Here is a 19,417-nt window from a genome sequence, read left to right as displayed (position 1 = left end):
CTCTACTCTGAGCTTCTGATCTGGACCAGCAAAGGCCTTTGAGACACATACAGACTTCTTCATCCCACAGCCGTGGGTGCTCTCTCTACCCTTTCACTCTCGGATTTTTGATTCACTCTGCCTGAGAACATACTTGCTTCTTCAAAGTTCCTTAAGACTACAGGAAAGAGAAGCTAGGGATCTGGCTCTGAATCTCTCAGACATGACCTGCCACCAAGGGCCACCTTATTCTATCTATCCATCTATGTATGTATGTATGTGTGTGTGTGTATGTATGTATGTATGTATGTACATACGTACATACGTACGTACGTATCTATCTATCTATCTATTTTTGGTCTGTCATAAATATAAGCTGTGTATATGTGTCTGGACTTCTTTTTAATTTTTCCCGATCTAGATCCCACTTCTCTTCATTGGTTACAGCAAAACCTATCGGCCCTTCTAGCTATGGCCTGGGCCTGACCAGAGGGGATGTGAAGAGCCCCAGACCCATTGGATCGTCCCTCCCTCTGCATCTTCCTGCTCATTTACTTCTGACCACGGTGCTTTCCTCTTCTCCGTGAATGGTTTCCTTCCTTTATTCTCTGCTTTCTAAGAACCGGCCTGCTTGCCTTCTCCGCATGCTCTAAAAACTGTCTACAAAATTATTTGTTATACAAAAAAAAAAAAAGAAAAAATTATAAAAGAAGAAATGTGGTTTTTTTTTAAAGGAAGCAGATGGAATAGTGGAGAAAGCCAAGATTTTGGAGTCAGCAAGTCAGATAGATTGAAACCTGACTTGGCGGTGCCTAGATCTATGACCATGGGCAAGTTGCTTTTGCCTTCTGAGGCTCTAGTCCTCATCTGTGAAATGGGGATAAGGATAACCTTTCAGTTTTGAGAATTAAATTAGATGACAATAGTTCCCTTCAGTGCCTGTCCCTTAAGATGTTTGAAAATCATAACTTTAACCCCAGGTTCCTAGAGTCCTGGGCACTTGGCCATCTATTGTCCTACTTTATAGAACTCACTACTTATGGGGTAATTGATGTGTGAGGGTCTGTGTGTCAATAGTGGCAGTGGCTTGTGGGAACTCGCATTACCTTGAATCCCCAGAGAAAAGGCAGAGTCTGTCTTTGATCAAGAAAGCCTAGAAAAGTGGTGGAAAATTAGAGCAGAAAAGCAAAATATGCACGAGGTGTACAGTTCTCATGCTTGCTGCCTTCAGACACTGTTCAAAACACTGAGTCTGAGATTCTGAGAGCCACCAAGCATTCTCCTAAGGCACAATGCCACTGAGGATGGCCCTCTGATCCCAAAGCTCCATTCCCTTGTGTGTGCAGCCAAGGGGGACACACAGTTATTAGCAGGCCTTCCAACCCTCTCTGAGCAGAAAATTTTGTGATTCAATTCAATGGCTGGCTTGTACTCATTTTAATCTAGGCTTTATACAGCTTATTTTGGCATCTGCATGGCTTTGCTTCCTTAAAAATAATCAGAAGAATTTTGGAGGAAGGAAAAATGCTGATATATTTTTCTGTGCCAGTCAAAGTAGATTTTTTCCTATAGTGCTGACAAAGACTGCCTGAAGCCGGACTCTCAAATTAGATCCAGCAACAGGCTGATATGTATCTTGGCTGGAGGAGCTCATGGCCTCAGTTACTTGTTTTGGTTCCAGTGTATAAAACATTTGCCATTAGAACTTCCCGAGTTTCAGTCATAGTGATTCATTTTCCTGAAACCTTCCTTCTTCCTACACTACTCTCATGGGGCTCAACTTTTCCACGTCAGGTCACTCACCTTAGCTGTGAATCAGCTGGGGTAAGGGAATAGAACATTGATTTCATTACTATTATTTTCAGTGATACATTTATATGGAAAATAGCAGTGAATAGTAACAGGAAACTCAGTAGGAAGGTTTTTTCTTTTTCTTCATACCTAAGAGATAAAGAGAAAATTAGAAAATATTGCTGAGTGGCCATTTAATGGTTTAGATTTAAGGGACTTCTTCAGTTCTTGCTTGATTTGATTTGTGGTTATAGTTTTATTCCCCTTACAGTGGGAAATTATACTCCTTTACATTATTTTTTATTATTAGGGACTTAAACAATAGAAAGTTATCAATTAGGTATATAATGAGTTCAAGACTATGTCCAGAGAGCCTTGAGATTGTAAAGGGAACTATGTTTCTTAGGTTTCCTCCTGTGTTTGCCAACCAGAATCGCTGTTTACCAAGTCACACTGAGCCCGGAGTAGTCAACCCAGCTGGGATAGGATCCAGAGCTACTACATACAGCCCCAACTCATGTTTGTAACTTTTTTTGAAGCAGAGACAATTAAAGTAGGAACATCAGAAGTGATTATCATTGTATTTTTAAGAGGAATCACCACTGAAACTGCTAAATAGGAAGGTATCCAAGCTCCAAACAGGAGAGTGAGAGGTGGAATATTTATTGATATGGGAAGTGGAATTGTTGAGATTTTAGGGCTGACAGTAATGACTCTACTAGGGCTTTTTTTAACTGTTTAAGGAGAGGTAAAGTTAGGATCAAATGCAAGCCAGATGTTAGATTTCAGATTCACAGTGAAAAACTACGGCAATAAAGACTCAAATACCCAAGACAATTTGGAAATTCTCAAAGTAGATTCATGCATTCCCTCAGTATGTGTTTAGCACTTTGACAAGACTTGAAAATGTCAGTTTAACAAAAATGCACTGTGCTGGATGGTTACACTCAACTACTTTTAAGAAAAACTGATACACTTCTCACCAAGCAGAAGGCCTCATTCATGACAGGAACGGAAATGTTCCTGATGGGCTCTCTCTAACCGCCTCTGTCTCCTCAGTTTGCATCTCTTATAGGAGCAGGTGTGATGCTGCTCCTGATGGTGAAGGTGGGACACTTTTTCTACGACCTGCCAAATGTAAGTGGAACTGATCAAATAACTAAGCCAAGAAAGACCGATCTCCAGATTGCATCTTGGTGGGTATCTCTGAGGAGAATTGCATTCAGCTTGTCCCCAGTGGTGGCCCCAGCCTCCTTCTAGTCCCTTTCTGTTAAAATAATAGCATCTACCTCACAGGATTGGGAGTTAAATAAGATGATCTATATAATATAGAGAAAACAGTGTTGAGCTAATAATAAGCCCTCAAGAAACCTTAGTTATTATTTTTATTATTCTCATTAATCTTCTTTTAATCGCTTAAGCTATAAAGTAAGCTTTACAAGTAAGGATTCAGTTAAAGCTGACCGAAATAGACTTCAGATGCCAGAACACCCGTTACCAACACAGGCTTAGAGACTCACTGTGCATTCATGCCATCTGTTTTCCTAAACCGTTTCCAGAAGGCCTTGTTCTGCATTCATGTGAACTCAATCCCCCTCTTGCTTCTATATTGTTTCTTGGTTAGTATAAAGCACTAAAAAGCAAGGTCTGAAAGTTGAGTTATAACTCTGTGTTCAGCTACAATGCCTCTATATACTTATGTGCCATTTCTTCGCTTTGCATTAGACTGACCACCTTGAGTTTAGAGATGCCAGGTGCATTAATTACTGCCTATAATCAATTTCATCTAAGTTATAATAGAGATCAATATTCAGTGACCATAATTTCCTTTTAAATTTCCTTAATGTTCCCTTTAGCCATTTTTAGATAGTACTAAGGGAGATAGGAGGAGGTTTCATTCCTGGCATAGCAGCTTGGTTACACACTAAGGTGGCAGTCCCTGAAGCTGGAGTGGTTGTAAATGTTATCCTTATCCTTTTGAACACCTCTCTTCCACCTGGTGAATATCAGGTTTCAGTAGAGCAGGACCACCTCAAGGCTGTTGCTGCCTTCTGCTTTTGTGAGTCAAGGACCTTGGAACCCAGCCATAGAAGCTATGCATGGAAGGTGGGATTAAGCTTGTGTTTATCACACAAGCTGTCCTCTGATTCCTAGCAGAAGTTATCTCTAGAATTTAGTTTATATAGCATCTTTAGTGCTATAACTCTTGAAGTCTATTTTAAGAGAACCACTCACTAATTTGCTTTAAACAGTGGTATTTTTTTTTTCTGTATAGCTAGAAGAATAAGAATTTTTAAAAATCTCAAATACTCCATTATTATAAATATGTTGGAGACAGAACAACCCTTGCTTTTGGCTAACCATGTTATGTTACATAATTTTTACAGCATCTAGTTAGGGTATTTCTGGGTAAGAAAATGCAAACACAATCTGATCAGTGGAATATCTAAATTACTATAACATGGGGCTCTATGAGTCTTAAACTATGAAAGATTCCTTCCTTTTTTGAAAAACTATGAATAGCTTGCTGCAAAATCCTTATTAGAGGAATTATTGGAGCATCTTGGCAAGGATCTCAACCAGTTAGCAATGGGACCAATACAAATTTTTAAAACATAATACAAAATAGCATATTCAATATTGTTCCAATTTTATGTGAAAAAAATATAGAGAGAGAACATTCCAAAATGTTAAAAATGGTTATCTTTTAGGTGATGAAAATTATGTATAAGTTCAATTCTTCTTTACACATGAGCATGTCTTACCTTAATATTATTCAAAAGGTTAATTTTTATTGTATATTGTTTTATGAAAATATTTGTTTCCTCTTCACACTCCCTCCCTCCAGCCAAAATCCTTGCAAAAACCCTATGACTCTGAGATTATTTTCCTTCCCACCACATTTCCCTGCAAATTGCAGAAAGTTTGGTGATTCCTAGTAAGAAAGAGTAATTTCTGCTGACTTCATCTTTGTTCTTCCCTCTTCCACTGACCTGTTAAGTCCAACTGGTCACTGAGTAACCTCAGAAAACCAGAGTAAGCTTGGATCCAGCCATTCCTAGTGGTAGGATGAGTTCTAATTCCCAGGCATTGTTTATAGAGGAAAGGATGGCTAGGAGAAGGCTGAAAATGTTATGCCAACACAGGACTTTGTGAACACAGAAAGTGTTTCTTGAAGTACGTTATATTTACTTTGAGGCCCTGATGATTTTTGTATCCCTATAAGTACAGATTTTCATTTTCTCCTATTTAAGAAACTTTTGTTCCATTAGGAAAATAGACATGCTTATTTTTAAAACTTTGGAAAATGCATAATAGGTAAAAATGTCACCTATAGTTACAAACAAACCACTCTTAATATTTTGTTTTTTGTTTTGTTTTGTTTTGTTTTAAACACCTACAGCATGTGGTATTCCTAGGTGGTCTCTTATCCAAGTACTAACCAGACCCGATCCTGCTTAGCTTCCAAGATCAGACGAGACTGGGCACGGTCAGGGTGGCATGGCTGTAGACCATTATTAACATTTTGACATATGTCTGACCAATGTTATTTTCTATGAAGGGATATTACTTTGCATGGTTGTAACCTAATTGGACATACAACTTTGTATTCTTATTTTTATTTAATATATAGCATGATACTTCATAATATAACTTATTTAGTTATTTTCTTATTATCAAAAAATTAGATTGTCTGAATTTTTGTTATTATAAATAACATGAGAATGAGTAATTTTATACATTTACCCTTTTCTATGTTTAGGATAGATTTCTAAAAGTAAAACAAATTTGTGTAAAAGCATATCACTATGTCTTGATAAATTGCCAAATTGTTTTCTAAAAGGGCAGTACCCTCTTATACTCAACAACCATGTATACAGGGGGTATTTTCAGTTGGCCAATTTAATTTGATGGACCAAAAAATGGTATTTCATTGTTGAAATAAGTACAGCGTATCATAATTAGACTTGAACAAAAGCCCAATCGAAACTATTTGAGTTTCTGTAAGTAGAAGTTCCCTTAATTTGTCATCTCATCTGAGAATGGTTCCTAGGCAATGTAGGTAGCATAGATGTGTCCAGCAAACTAGAAAAAGCAAGGCCAAGTAACCAAAGACAAGACAAATAACTATAGTGCCAGCCCCCTGGGCGTCTTGTTCTATACACCAAAAATGTCAACACAGGTATGTGTCATCTTTGACTACTCTTTCCCCCACTGTCTGCGTAAATAATAAATGATCTGAATCTAAAAGGTGCTTGTTGTAGCCTTACTGACTGAATCAGTCAGATGTTGGCCTTGGCCTTGCCTTGTCTTGTGTTTTTGACAAATTATGGAGGAGAGCAGAGAAAAATGTGGAGAATATGTCTTTGATCAGACAATGAGTTAAAGTATGGACATGGTATTTTAATGAAGTATCAATGTCTAATATCTCTGAGTGGCAAGCCCGACTTTTTGTTGTTCCTTTGTGAAGATTTGGGCATTTTACCTCTGAAGGGGAAATGAAGTAGGTTTTATCTTTTCCCCACAGGCTGTGCTGGCTGGTATTATTCTGAGCAACGTTGTACCCTACCTTGAAACCATTTACCATCTACCCGCTCTGTGGAGGCAGAACCAATATGACTGTGTGAGTATAGATGCACTGTCTGGGGTAGGGAAGGACAGAGAAGAAGGTTGAAGAGGGGGAAAGAGAACAAACAAAAGAGATCAATGTGAAGGGCACTAGCAACCCTTTGATGCCTAATACTCTACTTTTGCTTTTTAAAAAAGGAGAGTCAGAGCTGTTGGTGCATGGAAATGCTGAGACCTCATTCCAATTATGCAAAATTAAATAAAAAGGAATTAAAGAAGTGGCTACAGTTACATACACATCTAGTAGAAAGGGTTTGCCATGTATTGCATATTTGAATGACTTTTAACCCAATTAATGTGTTTCCAGCATAGGAAACACAAATCCTAATAAGTTATTCTGTCTTGCCAGGCAGAATAACTGATGGAGTGCCCTCCTTCTCTCTAAAGCTCAAACTAGGAGACAGAAAGGGGAAACAGCAAGAAATAAAATATGGGGGGGGGGAGTGTATAATTTGACAAGAGGAGAAGGATCCAATAGAGACAAGGAGATCCAGGTCCCTGAGGCGCTAAGAGGATATGTGGTCCAGTGCATAGGTAGAGCTTCCAGTTCCAGGAGGAGAAATAGAACTTCCAACAGTGCTGGAGAGAAGGAAGGAAAGTTGAGTGTAGATATTAACTAATGAGTGGCTGGTGGAGGGGGAAGTAAATATTTGAGGGAGTGTCAGACTGTCTTCTCTATGAAGATTAAAGTCAAGTCACCTGTTGAGAGTGATGGAGAAGGTGGTGCGGTAGGGGCTTCAAAAGGATGTTAAAGATTTACAGTAAGTATCCTAGGTCTTAAAACAGCAACTACTACTTGGCTCACGTCCTGGGTTGATTAACAAGTGTTTCTAATCTCAACAAAGCTTATAAAATAGATATTATTACATATATTTTACACATGAGGAAATTGAAATTTCAAGAGAAAATTGAAAAGATAGGTTACCAAGGATGCGTAAAAGAATTGCTAGGCAGCCTTGGGACCCAATCATTTGTGATGGTGTCAGTCCATATGACTGTGGAATTTGTTCTCTAAATTCCAGGTCTTGGGAGGGAGAGAGTGAAGGTGAATTAAGGGATTGGAGTGGTGATTTTTTCAATTCTGCTAGTTATCATGGTCTTTTTTCCTTCTTCCCCTTTCCCATAAGGTTATTTGGATAGTGACATTCACATCTGCAATTTTCCTGGGACTGGACATTGGACTACTTGTTTCGACAGCTTTTGCTTTCTTCTTGATCACTCTTCAGTCACACAGGTACTTAGTCTCAGGTAATAGGAGGTTAGCCATGGGAAGGTAAGGCAACTATGACCTAAAGCCAAATACATTCCCTTTCAGAACTAAGATTCTCCTCCTGGGTCAGATCCCTAACACCAACATTTATAGAAGCGTCAATGACTATCGGGAGGTAAGAATCTAAATCAGTTCCACTTCTTTGCCCAAATGATGGAATATACTAGGTCCGCTGCTTAGTTTTGATCCAAAATCCCTTTGGTGGTGTTTGCTGCACTACAGACACACATTGACAAAGGCAGGGAAAGGGATGCACAATGGTAAAGGTGGGGAGCTGAAATAGGTGAATCCTCAGAGTCCTGCAGACGATTAAGGGTAATTTTAAAATGTTCTTTAGGGGCCAAAAGAAAAAAGAGGAGTAAGAAAATGGAGGGGTAAAGAAAATAGTAGAAAAATTAGGGGGTGAAAGTTCAAGGAAGGAATTTGCTATCTCTTGCCTCTTATAAAGACTACAGATTCTCCAGGAGGTTCTAAAGATTTTTTCTTATTCCATAAAAGAGCAGAAAATTTTCTCTTAATTTTACATTTGTCTTGCAGATTACAAGCATTCCTGGGGTGAAAATCTTCCAGTGCTGCAACTCCATTACATTTGTAAACATTTACCACCTGAAGGACAAGCTGTTGAGAGAGGTAATGGCTCTCCTCCCCTGCTCTTCTCCACCTGCTCCCCTCGCCCTCCCCAAGTACCCCTTTCTTCCACCGCTTGCTGTCTGTGTGAGAGCCCTTTTATATCTTTCAGCTTGAAATGGTCAAGGTGCCTCTTAAAGAAGAAGAAATTTTCGCCCTGTTTAATGAAAATGAAAGCAGCTCACGGGAAGGAAAGATTTGTCAGTGTTTCTGCAACTGTGATGAACTGGAGCCACCACCTAGGGTTAGAAACATCTCTTCCTTTCTGCATTTTTCTCTACAGTTATAAGGAAGAGCACTAGTACTTGTTGTTTTAAGAAAAGGAAATAAAATCAAAACCCCCTCAGGGATTTCACTCTTAGATGGACCACAGGTAATTGGAAATTAAAGATTTCTACTCTGAAGTGAAGACACAGGTTCCGCTTTAACAGTCAGATCTTGACTTGGAAGTAGGTAGGAGGAAACATCCTGACTCTTGAGTCCCTACTGAGTGGCTGGAGGCTTATTTGAGCACAGAGAGTATAGTTTAGCTCCTTGAGATTGTCAGCAATTCCCTAATTGTGTCTATTTCCCTAACTTTTAGCTGCTTGCTTTTAGATTTCCAAAACTAAGAAACTTAAAGATTTAAAATATTCTAGGTCCAACTAGGATAGGGTCAAGGTAGCTGGAGTTTTCAAGGATCTGCCAGGGTCTCCTGATGTCTGCCTGTGACCAAGGAAATGATGGTGGGCAGTTAAGAGCAGATAAGCACAGATGGAAATTTTATAGCATCTGCAAGTTATTTTAGCTGATGAACAAAGTGTTCATTATTTCCAACTCAGACTTGATCTAAATATTCTTTTTCCCCCAGAGCAGGGCTGCTCATTTCTAGCTTTGAAGCCTTTTACCCAGTCTATACCCACACTCTGGAGGGGCACGTGAGCACGTGCACATGCACACAGACACACACATGCCTCCTGACCCCCTCCTGCAAACACCAAGCTCCCACTCACGTTGCCATACCCCCTAACTAAGCGTAGGTTCTACTGAGCTCCTTGAAAATACTAACTTCTCTGCCAAGAGGACAGAATTAACACTGTATTTAATTTTTATTTTGTATCCACACTGCACTGAGTATTGTAGAGGGTATTTACAGGACATCAGAAAATACACTTTAGAGTAGAATAGGATCATCTAGTATTATTGAGCTTCTACTATGCACCCAGAACTATGACACTATGAAAAAGAAAAAGACTTTTTAAGGTCTTCTATCTTCAGGCAGTTCTTTTTTCTTTTTCTTTCTATTGTGGTAAAAAAAAAATAACATAAAATTTATTATCTTAACCATTTTTAAGTGTACAGTTCAGTAGTGTTAAATATATTCACATTGTTGTACAACCATCAAAACCATCTGTCTCCAAAACTTATTCATCTTAGAAAACTGGAACTCAGTACCCATTAAACGACAAATTTCCATTTCCTCCTCCTCCTAGACCCTGGCAACCTCCATTTTACTTTCTGTTTTTATTTGAGTACTGCGGATACCTCATATAAGTGAAATTGTACAGTATTTGTCTTTTCGTGACTGCTTTATTTTACTTTGCATAATGTCTTCATGGTTCATCCATGTTGTTCTTTTTTTTTAAAAAAAAAAAAAAGTTTTTCCTAGAAAATTTTGAACATATACAAAAACAGAGACAAGTATAACAAGCCTCTGTGTACCCACCATCCACTTTAAGACTTCTGAACTCATAGCCAAGCTTGTTTCATTGATAATCCCACCCACCGATAGTCCCTCAAAAATCACAGGATTACTTTGAAGCAATCCATAGAGTTTTAAATCAAACTAGGAAGACGACTCTGTTAATGTGAAAAAAAAGGCTATTATTGTATTTTATCAATCCTAAGATAGACATTTTTTCACATCTCTTAAATGCGGATGCATTATATAATTGATGGTATGCCATAGTTAAATTTGCAGTGTTTTCTTTTCCTTGATAATACAAAAAGTGGTAATGCATCTTTAATGAAATAGGGTAGTAAACCATACCATACAATATATTTTTATGTTCTAAATTGTGTGTTAATATTTTAACAACTCTAAGACTTCGGGTAAAGAGAGATCAGCATGAGCTCAAAAAGTCAGAGAAATTTCATGGTAACAATGAATGTGAGTTGGGTAGAAGAAAGAAATTTGGATTTATGTCAGGCTGGAAAAAAAAATAGGACTCTCAGTCTATGGACAGGCTTGGACAAAGACAATGAATAAGTATGAGGTCCTCAGAGTAAGAGGCGTGGCCTAGGAAGTAAGTTTGCGCAAACACAGCATGAGTGAATCATGAAAGCCCTTGAAAGATAGTAGTATAAAGTAGATGAAGGAGAGAAAAAGGAGGCTCTCAGAGGTTTCCTTTTGTGTGAAAAACCTTGCACCTCCCCGCCTCTGAGCCAGTCCACAGCCGTCCCCTAAAGACCTGGCCTCAGGGACCTTCAAACCTTGGGGAATACTTCTCTCCTTTGAACTGTAATATTATCTATCCACACTACTTATTTTGCTATGTAATATATATACTACCTTGCATAGTTTTTATCTTTATAGTTTTTCTTTTAAAATTTTATTTCATAAGCAACATTATTAGAACTTTTTTTAAACATTGCCCCAAATTATACTACTCTAGCAAATGAATTATTTCTGTTTTTTCTATGTGCCTTATAGTTCTTGTCCATATATGTTGTTATTTATCCTTTGAATAGACATATGTCAGTTCCCCAGACACAAACTGGTCCCTGTGACTGCAGAGTTGATATGCACATCTTGCGTACTGTTGTATTCCTTATGCTTGATACTGACCTTCAGCTCTGACAGGCATTCTTAATCCAGGCCAATTAGGAGGAAAAAGGAGGGAAAGGTAAAGACAGCCCTACTCAAGTAATTTTTATCTTCTTATGGAGTCTGACAGACTGTTCCACTGATAAAAGAAGGGATGTTGAGAAAAGAGACTGACGGAAGAATTATTTCAAAGCATTAGTAGGCACTAAACTAATTAGAACCCAGGGATGAGGGAAAGGAATAAATCAAAGATGATTTTAAGTCTGGCTCACTAGGACATTGATAATGTCATTGATACACATAGGGAATTGGGGAGGAGATCCTGTGAGTGATGAGGATAAGGAAAGATGAATGTTGTTTGTTTTTGTCATTAGCTTAAAGTGACAATGAGATAACCAAGTAAAAAAATGTATAGTACTTAGTCTGCGGAGACGTTTCCTAAGGGAAAGAGACTTGACTAGACAGAAATGGCATAGTTGCAAGTACTTCCAGGCCTTGTTTGAATCTTATCATAGTTCTCCCCTACCTCTTGTCCCAGGTTATTTACACAGAACGATATGAAAGTAAACGAGACCACAGCACATCCTCCGTTAACCTGATCCGCTGCTCACGTTTGGAGAGTGGGAGCATAAGCCAAATTTCATCTGATGACCAAATGCCATACGCAGTATCTTCCACATTTCTGAGAAATCAAGGGCAAACCTATGAGACTGTGGAGAAAGAATGGCTTTCTAATGAACCCTCGAGGTCACTTCCTGATGCTACTCCAAGTCAGGTCAGAAGTAGAGCACTTGTGCCTTATTCAGAATCATTTCTTCTACCCAGCACCCATACCATCATCCTGGATTTCTCCATGGTACATTTTGTGGATTCTCGGGCTTTAGTCATATTAAGACAGGTAAGATCCTCACCTACCCCACCACCCCAGCCCCAATCCTGATTGAATTCTGTTAGTCATGTGACTCATAGGCCAATAGAAACTTGGACACTGAAGATATAGTTTAAGGTCAACCAGAATAAAAAGAAAATGAACCAACTCTGATGTACTGAACTGGGGTTGATTCCCTAAGCATGGCATATTATTTCTCAAGGAATGAAAAATAGGAAACTCTCAACACCATTGAAACAGCAATCTATGCCACACGCAGCAACTTCTAGTATATCCTGAGGGTTAGCTGCAAATCTTTTCAGGGAATAGGTCGGAATGCTACAGAAAAGAGCTCACTGAGAATTCTCTGCCATTCAGCTGCTCCGACCTACACTTTGTGAAAGGCACTCAGATTTGAAGAAATTGTGATGAAAGGACACCCCAAGCCTGGGGCTATCTGGTCCAGTACCTATAGGATCATCCCCAGCTCCTCTTCATTGCTTGCATCTTTGGGTGAAAGGGGCAGGGAAGATTTTTCCTTCAAAAGCTGTGTCCCAAAATCCTGGCTTCTCTCCCACTCTCTGGTTTCTCCAACAGTTTTCATTTCTCTCTTTCTTATACAATATGGACAGCTGAGATGCACCACTAACCATTGGTTTTATTGTTTAATGTCTCATCAATAAAATATCTTTTTCTCAGCCAGCTTATCTCAGTTTACAGCCCTTTATCTCACTCTGGCTCCTGTTGGTGATGGCTCAGGTTTAAATACCCTGACCAACCCAGCTTTGATTGCACTCACTTTTATTTTTCTTTTGAGATATACTCATTTGGCTGATTTTCCATCTTTTATCCTCGGATCTTACTTTATCAAAGCTTATTCCCAAAGGAATGTGATTCTTTCTTAAGTGAGTCCAGCTCCCCTTTGGTCCGAAGCAGTAGGAAGCTTCTCATGACAGAAGGAACTCTGGGTGGGTGGTCTGTGGATGTGGCTTTACTTCTGCTGACTGTTCATCTGACCTGGGGCAACTTACTAAATTCACGGGGCCTTGGTTTCCTCATCTGTAAAATGAGAGGCTTGGAAAAGATTAATATTCAGGGCTTTTCCATCCATGAGATCCTTTTCCCATCCCCTATTTTCAAACTCAAGTATACTTGATTGTGTTTTATCTTTTGGGCTTTTCCACTTCAAGTCATCCTACTGGGCTGAGGTCTCTTCTTCCAGTCTTAGCTGTGACTTAAGATTTCATTCAACCCACGTTACTGCATGCCTTCTAAGTGCCAGGCTGAGTTGGGCAGACTTATATGCATGATCTCATTTAATTCTCACATAGCTCTAGAGACAAGCCGTATTTCCCCCTAAGAGCCCTGGGCTCACAGCTAGTAAGTGGCCTGTCCAGCATTGGAACTAAAGCGGTTGTGCCATCCTCTCCTCCTCTCACTCCTCTCTTGCCTTCCTTTTTTGTGGAGGCACCATGTGCTCTGGTCCTTGGTATGACCCATCCATACTCGGCCTATGTTGATGACTTTCTGCTCCAGCACAATGTGGAGGCAACATCAGACACCTTTATTCTGCAGCCTTCGGAGATTCATGGTGCACTTCTACACTTTCCAATTACAGGTTTCTGCATTTCTTTTGTAATTGTTCCATACCACTGTATTGGAGGAAATCATTACAGTTACTTTATAATTGTTTACTTTATAATTGAAAGCAATATTAATAAGAAAAATCCCAGCAGACAACCTCTCAATTCAATCTTCTTCCTAATTCAGTCTCCCATTGCTTGTCTTTTAGAGTATGTCCACTGTGGCTCTTTACCAAATGACCTCATGATTTACCTTTATACTTTATGATTTATCATCAAGAATGGCTTCCTTGTTTTTTTCTTAGTAGTGAAAAAAATAGAGTCTGTCTGTTTTAGTTGTTTTTGTTTTTCTTGACATTTTAGCTTAGTGCTCAGGATCGGCTTATTTGATATGAGTATTAAAGTTAATACTGACTTTCGTTGAATTGAACTTTAAGATTTATTGCCCCAGAGCATATATATTGGCTGAAGAAAACTCGAGATCAATATCGGATCCTTAATCTGATACTACTAAATATCTGATCTTTACTAAAGTCAGATGTAACTTTACAGAGCAGCTCTGATTATGACCCTCAGGGTTCCTGAATTCCATTTCCTGCTATACCCTTGACCATCTCTGGGCCATGTTTTACCTCCTCTGTTCAGTGAACTCCAGGGAGAAGGGGATCATATGCAAACCCTAAGCACTAGTGACAAGATATAGTTGTTCTTGAGGACCATCCAGTGTGTTCCCATCACACCTGTGCCTATCTCTATCCTAGCACTGTACTCACATGAACATTATCTCTACCTGAACTGTTCCCCGCTTAAGACCATGGGCAACCCTCCCCTCTCACTCCCCACCTCACATAAGACCATCTGATTCTCTTTTTAGTCCCAGCACCTTAGACATTTCCTGGCATATAGAAGTCCACCCGTCAAATGTTTATAGAGCTGAATTGGAATGCAAAGGTACATATATCCAGACAAGTGAATGATCAAAGGAATTTTAAAACACAACTAATTAGAAGGCCCTTTCTTAGTGAGTGTGAAAATCCCTAACATTGACTTACTCTCTCCCCGCAGATGTGCAATGCCTTCCAAAATGCCAACATTTTGGTGCTCATTTCAGGGAGTCACTGTGAGTATCCTTCACCCTATGAGAGGGCTGTGTATTGCTCCCTGGGTGCTCTCCTCCCCAGGTGTCTGACCCTGTGTGTGCTCCGGATTTGGTTTTTAGCTTCTGTGGTCAGGGCATTTGAGAGGAATGACTTCTTTGATGCTGGTATCACTAAGGCCCAGCTGTTCCTCAGTCTCCATGATGCTGTGCTGTTTGCCTTGTCAAGGAAGTTTCCAGAGTCCTACGAGTTGAGTACGGATGAATCTGAGACAGTGATACAGGAAACCTACTCAGAAACAAACAAGGTTGGATGATATGAAGCATTGGGCTTGGGTGAGGAGTGGGGGTGAGGGTGGGGGTGAGGTAGGGGTGAGGTGGGGGAGAACCCTGATCAGATATAGATGAGCAACATTCAGGTAAGGTTTTTGAGTATGGCTGTGCCAGACTTTGAGATGTCGAGGTGCTCCCTTATCAGTTAGAAAATAGCAGTGGACCTGAGTCCCAGATTCCCCCACTGTCATCATATCTGAGTGCCATTCAGGGCCCTTTCCCAACTGGAGAGAAGGTTGTCCAACCCACCAAAGGCCTCAAGGATCTTTTTACAGCAAGCTTGGTTAGTGCTAGCACCATATCAATGATTAAATATTTTATATATCTCCTCTAGCTATACCTTTAGAATCTACCCCTACCCTACCCTTGGGATGAATAATAAAACCAATGAACTAGCAGAGGTAAAGATCTGCCAGTTTAACACTTTGGCTATTATTTATATTGTGAGTAATTTGATTTACTCCGCCTGACAAAATACAAAGGAGAATGATTTACAAGCCAGAACTTTTAGCCATTTATTCGTACTAAGTAAAGAACTGGGCCTGCCTCGGTATTTTCAAATCAGTATCTGTGAAGGTTAACAGTTCTGACTGCCAAAAGGAAATTAAAACACAGATGGTCACCAAATTTTTACCTAATGACTAAAAATTTTTCAAATTAAACCCCCGATTCTTTGACTTACATTTCAATAATGTTGGAATTTTTATGACAAAAAATATTACCAGAGTAATAAGTGTTTATAAAAACCTTAAAAGTAAAAGATATCCAAGCTTATGAAACATAACCCTTTTATCTATTTTTTTTAAAGTAATATATTACCAAGTATTTTCTTTGCTTTGTTGAGAATTCTCACAGTTATATGCCTCTGCTTATCTAGAATAACTTTTTCCGCCAAAAATAGAATCAAACATATTTTTTCTATATTGGCAGTGTCTACAATTATTAGACTTTTTAGATGCTGTATTCATAGTCAGGTTTTGTGACTTTCTTCATCGAGACAAATCCTAGATATACTTTATGTTTTACATTTTTATCGCTTTTTTAAAATAAATTTTTTTTCATTGTATTTTCCAACTGGCAACTGTTAGCATATAAAAAACCTATTGATTTTTGTTAAATTTTTTGGCCACCTTATGAATCTTTTTACTAGTCCTAAAAGGTTTCATTGTTAATTCTCTTGAGTTTTCTAAATCAAAAAATCTTATACAAATAATATAAATCTCTTATTTTTTAATTGTTAGAATTCTTGTTTCAGTATTATATATTATGGTATTAGCTAGACAGACCTCCCAGAACAATTTAAGTAATAATGGTGACTCTTGTCTTACTCCTGAATTAAATAAGAAAGCTTCTTATGTATCTCTATTAAGAATAGTGGTACTAGTTGACCTCAGATGAATATTATAGTCACTGTGTTTTTAAAAAGTATTTTTCTAGTTTACTAATATTCTCATCAAGACTTATATTAAGAAAAAACAAAGTTTTTTTAAAAAAAGACTTGGTATTGAATATTTCAATTTTTTTTTCTAGCATTTAAGCTAGGAAAGACTAGGAGAGGAAAAAGTTCTCTATTTTGGATATATTAAATTCAAGATGCCTATTAAACATCCAAGTGGAGATGTCAAGAATGGAAGTGGATATATGAACCAGCAGATTAGGGCAAGGGTTATAACCGAAAAGTCATTGACACAAAGATGGTAATAAAAATTACAGGACTAAATAAAATTGCCTGTGGGGGCAGTGCAGATGAAGAAGAGAAGGGTCCCAGGGTTAAGCCTTGGGGCATGCCAACATTCAGAAGTCCAGAAGTAGAGATGACAACAGAGAGACCAGGAAGAAGCAACCAGGAAGGAGGAGAGAAAAGCAAAAATATGTCGTATGGTGGAAGAGGAAAAATTATTTCAGGAAAGGTGGAAGTTGTTAATTCTGTGCAATGCTGCTGCAAGGGTGATTCATGAAGCCTGTGGGGGCTCTGCTCTGTGACAGGCCCCCTGGTACTGGGGGTATCAAGAACCAGGCACTGTCCTACCTCAAGGAACTTAAGGTCTAATAGGGGAGATAAATTTGTAAATGAATAAGGCAATATATTACTGGTACTATGATAAAGATGTGAGTGAGGTACAGTTGGAACACAAAGGAATTTAAAATCCTAGTTAGTGATCTTTGATCTGAATCTGGGATGATGGAGAAGGACGAGGCAGACACAGGGAGCTAGCTGCATAAGCAAAGGTAAGCAGTAGTCAGGCATCTTTGGTCAGCTTAATGGCTAGAGCAATGAGTGGGAACTACAGCTGGAGATAAAACCAAAGAAGATGGCCAGAGGCTAGGTCATGAAGGGCTTTACATGCCCTGCTGAGGATTACATTGGGAGATAGGAAGACAAGTAAAATCAGGAAGACAAGATGTTTCAGAATGCCACCAAGCCCATTGTTATTCAAATGGTTGACCATGAAATCCAGACTAGGTAGGACAGCCAGAGAAACCAGAAGTTATGAATTGATCGAGCCTAAAGAATAATGAGTAACTGAGGAACCAGAGGGTACAAAAAAGATGAAAAACAGATTCATGCCAGAAGTTTTTTTCTATTTTGCTAGGAATCCATGATTCTGGTATCTTAAATCCTATTGTATTTTGAAATTCCTTGACTATTCAAAAGTTAGATTTAATTGGAAATGTTAACATATCTAATTATGTATATTTCAGGATGCAGAGTCAAGACATAAAATAAGCAGCAGTATTCTAGATGCTCCCCAAAATGTAAGTTCTGGCTTCACCATGACCCAAGAGCCAATAATAGAGGAGGAGTCAGAGCTGGACATGGAGCTGGATCCCACGCTGGAGTCAGAACAAGAGACTGGGCTAGGTCTGGACCTAGACCTGTGTAGTGAACTGGAGCCTGAGTCAGAGCTAGAGCCTGAATCTGAGCTGGAACCTGAAACAGAGCTCGAGCCCGACACAGAGCTGGAACTTGAGCCCGAGCCCGAGCCTGAGCCTGAATCCAAAACCAAGTTCAAATCCAGGTCAAAGGCTCAAACTTATTCTTGGCAGCAGTACTGGCCTCTGTATCAGTCTAATAAGCCTTCCAGCTCTCTAAGTCAGACTCAGCCTAGGACACAGTCAGTAGAAAGGAGGCGTCAACATATGAATACATATTCACCTAAGGGCAGTGACACTGAGGATCACTAGGAGATCAACTGGGAATTAGGGGTCAGATTTCCTTGATGAATCCTCTCCGTGCCAGTTGGGTCATTTGGTCAGAAGTCCTAGACTAGTTACTAACTAGCAGAACTTGCTTTGGGACTCTTCCACCTGCTGCCCTTCTTCCTTGCTCAGCAGTGTGATCTTGCTTCTAGATCACAATACTAAATACAAAGAATTATCTCTGAATTCCTCATCCAGGTCACCTCATTTCACCTTCAACAGATATTCTAATGAAGGATTTTTTTCCTTCGCGTACCCCACATCTCAGGGGATTTATCAGACTATCTCTAACGTACTCCTCTCAGCTCTGTTCCCCTTTCTCCAGAGATGAGGTTCAAATAAAATATGCAACTCTAGTTACTACATTTGGACCCTTGCTGCATCTTCTCTCTTCTTTGTATTCTGTATGCCTAAGGAAATGTCAAGTGCGAGAAATTCCAGAAGTGGGTGGACATGGTGGAGAAGCAATGAACAACAACAAAAAAAAACTGGGTGGCATTTGTATTTTATATGCAGGGTATTTTTACTGCACTGATGATAGAAATAGGCAGATTAAGTTAGGCCAGCCTGTGAGGCATGTAGGATAAGGAATTGTTAGGCTGAAAGCATTTTTACCATCCCTCCAATATCAGGATTTTATCCTGCCACTGTTTCACAAGGCCAATTAGCTGTACCAACTGATGAGAATGCTAGCTCTATAGAACTCTCCCTGATCTTCAGATTCACATTCACCATTGTGTCTTTCTTACAGGTTTTTAAGATGCAGGCAACCTAGAATCTCTACTCTTGGTAGACCAGACTTAGTTAAAATCTATGGCAGACACAAACCCCTTAGGAATTGGAAAAGTCAATCATTACTAATTTGGTTCAAATTTATTTTAAAAATTTCCTCCTCTCTCATTAAAAAAATATCTAGTACTATGTTACAACCAGAAGATAAATATAGACTCCTGGACAATACTATATGGAATCCTGAATTTCATTTCCCACTCAATAAATAAGATTCCTCTTGCTTGAGTACTCAATTTCTCTCACCCGTTAGATGAAAGAAATTCTTGTTAAAACACAGGCGCATTTATCACAGAGATAGCATGTACATTCACTCGTTCTACCAATATTTTACTAAGCATCCACTACAGACATAGCATCCCAAACTCTCGGGGTAGATAAAACAATATTCTCCCTATTTTATAAATGCATAAACTAAGATTCAGATAAGTTTTATAACTAGCCC

At 39.1% G+C, this 19,417-nt stretch overlaps 1 protein-coding gene and 1 pseudogene across 1 annotated transcript in view; one reads left to right on the top strand and one right to left on the bottom strand.

The window, feature by feature from the left end:
- The window catches only part of SLC26A8 (solute carrier family 26 member 8), a 72,265-nt gene extending 53,640 nt beyond the window's left edge, over positions 1–18,625 (top strand). Inside the window, exons 10-19 of the mRNA XM_016120203.2 lie at positions 2,830–2,907; positions 6,299–6,394; positions 7,527–7,633; positions 7,715–7,784; positions 8,207–8,299; positions 8,409–8,540; positions 11,641–12,000; positions 14,619–14,673; positions 14,773–14,957; positions 17,686–18,625. Of these exons, the coding sequence (XP_015975689.1) occupies positions 2,830–2,907; positions 6,299–6,394; positions 7,527–7,633; positions 7,715–7,784; positions 8,207–8,299; positions 8,409–8,540; positions 11,641–12,000; positions 14,619–14,673; positions 14,773–14,957; positions 17,686–18,168 (1,659 nt within the window). The 3' untranslated portion in view covers positions 18,169–18,625. The remainder of the gene's footprint in view (positions 1–2,829; positions 2,908–6,298; positions 6,395–7,526; positions 7,634–7,714; positions 7,785–8,206; positions 8,300–8,408; positions 8,541–11,640; positions 12,001–14,618; positions 14,674–14,772; positions 14,958–17,685) is intronic.
- On the bottom strand, positions 5,165–5,283 carry LOC118605203 (annotated as a pseudogene).
- Positions 18,626–19,417: the final 792 nt, after the last annotated feature.

Source organism: Rousettus aegyptiacus, unplaced genomic scaffold (genome assembly GCF_014176215.1).
Source record: "Rousettus aegyptiacus isolate mRouAeg1 unplaced genomic scaffold, mRouAeg1.p scaffold_m13_p_1, whole genome shotgun sequence".
NCBI classification, from domain to species: Eukaryota; Metazoa; Chordata; class Mammalia; order Chiroptera; family Pteropodidae; genus Rousettus; species Rousettus aegyptiacus.
The sequence above is the reverse complement of the archived record's forward strand: the minus strand, read 5'-3'. Positions and strand labels throughout refer to the sequence as shown.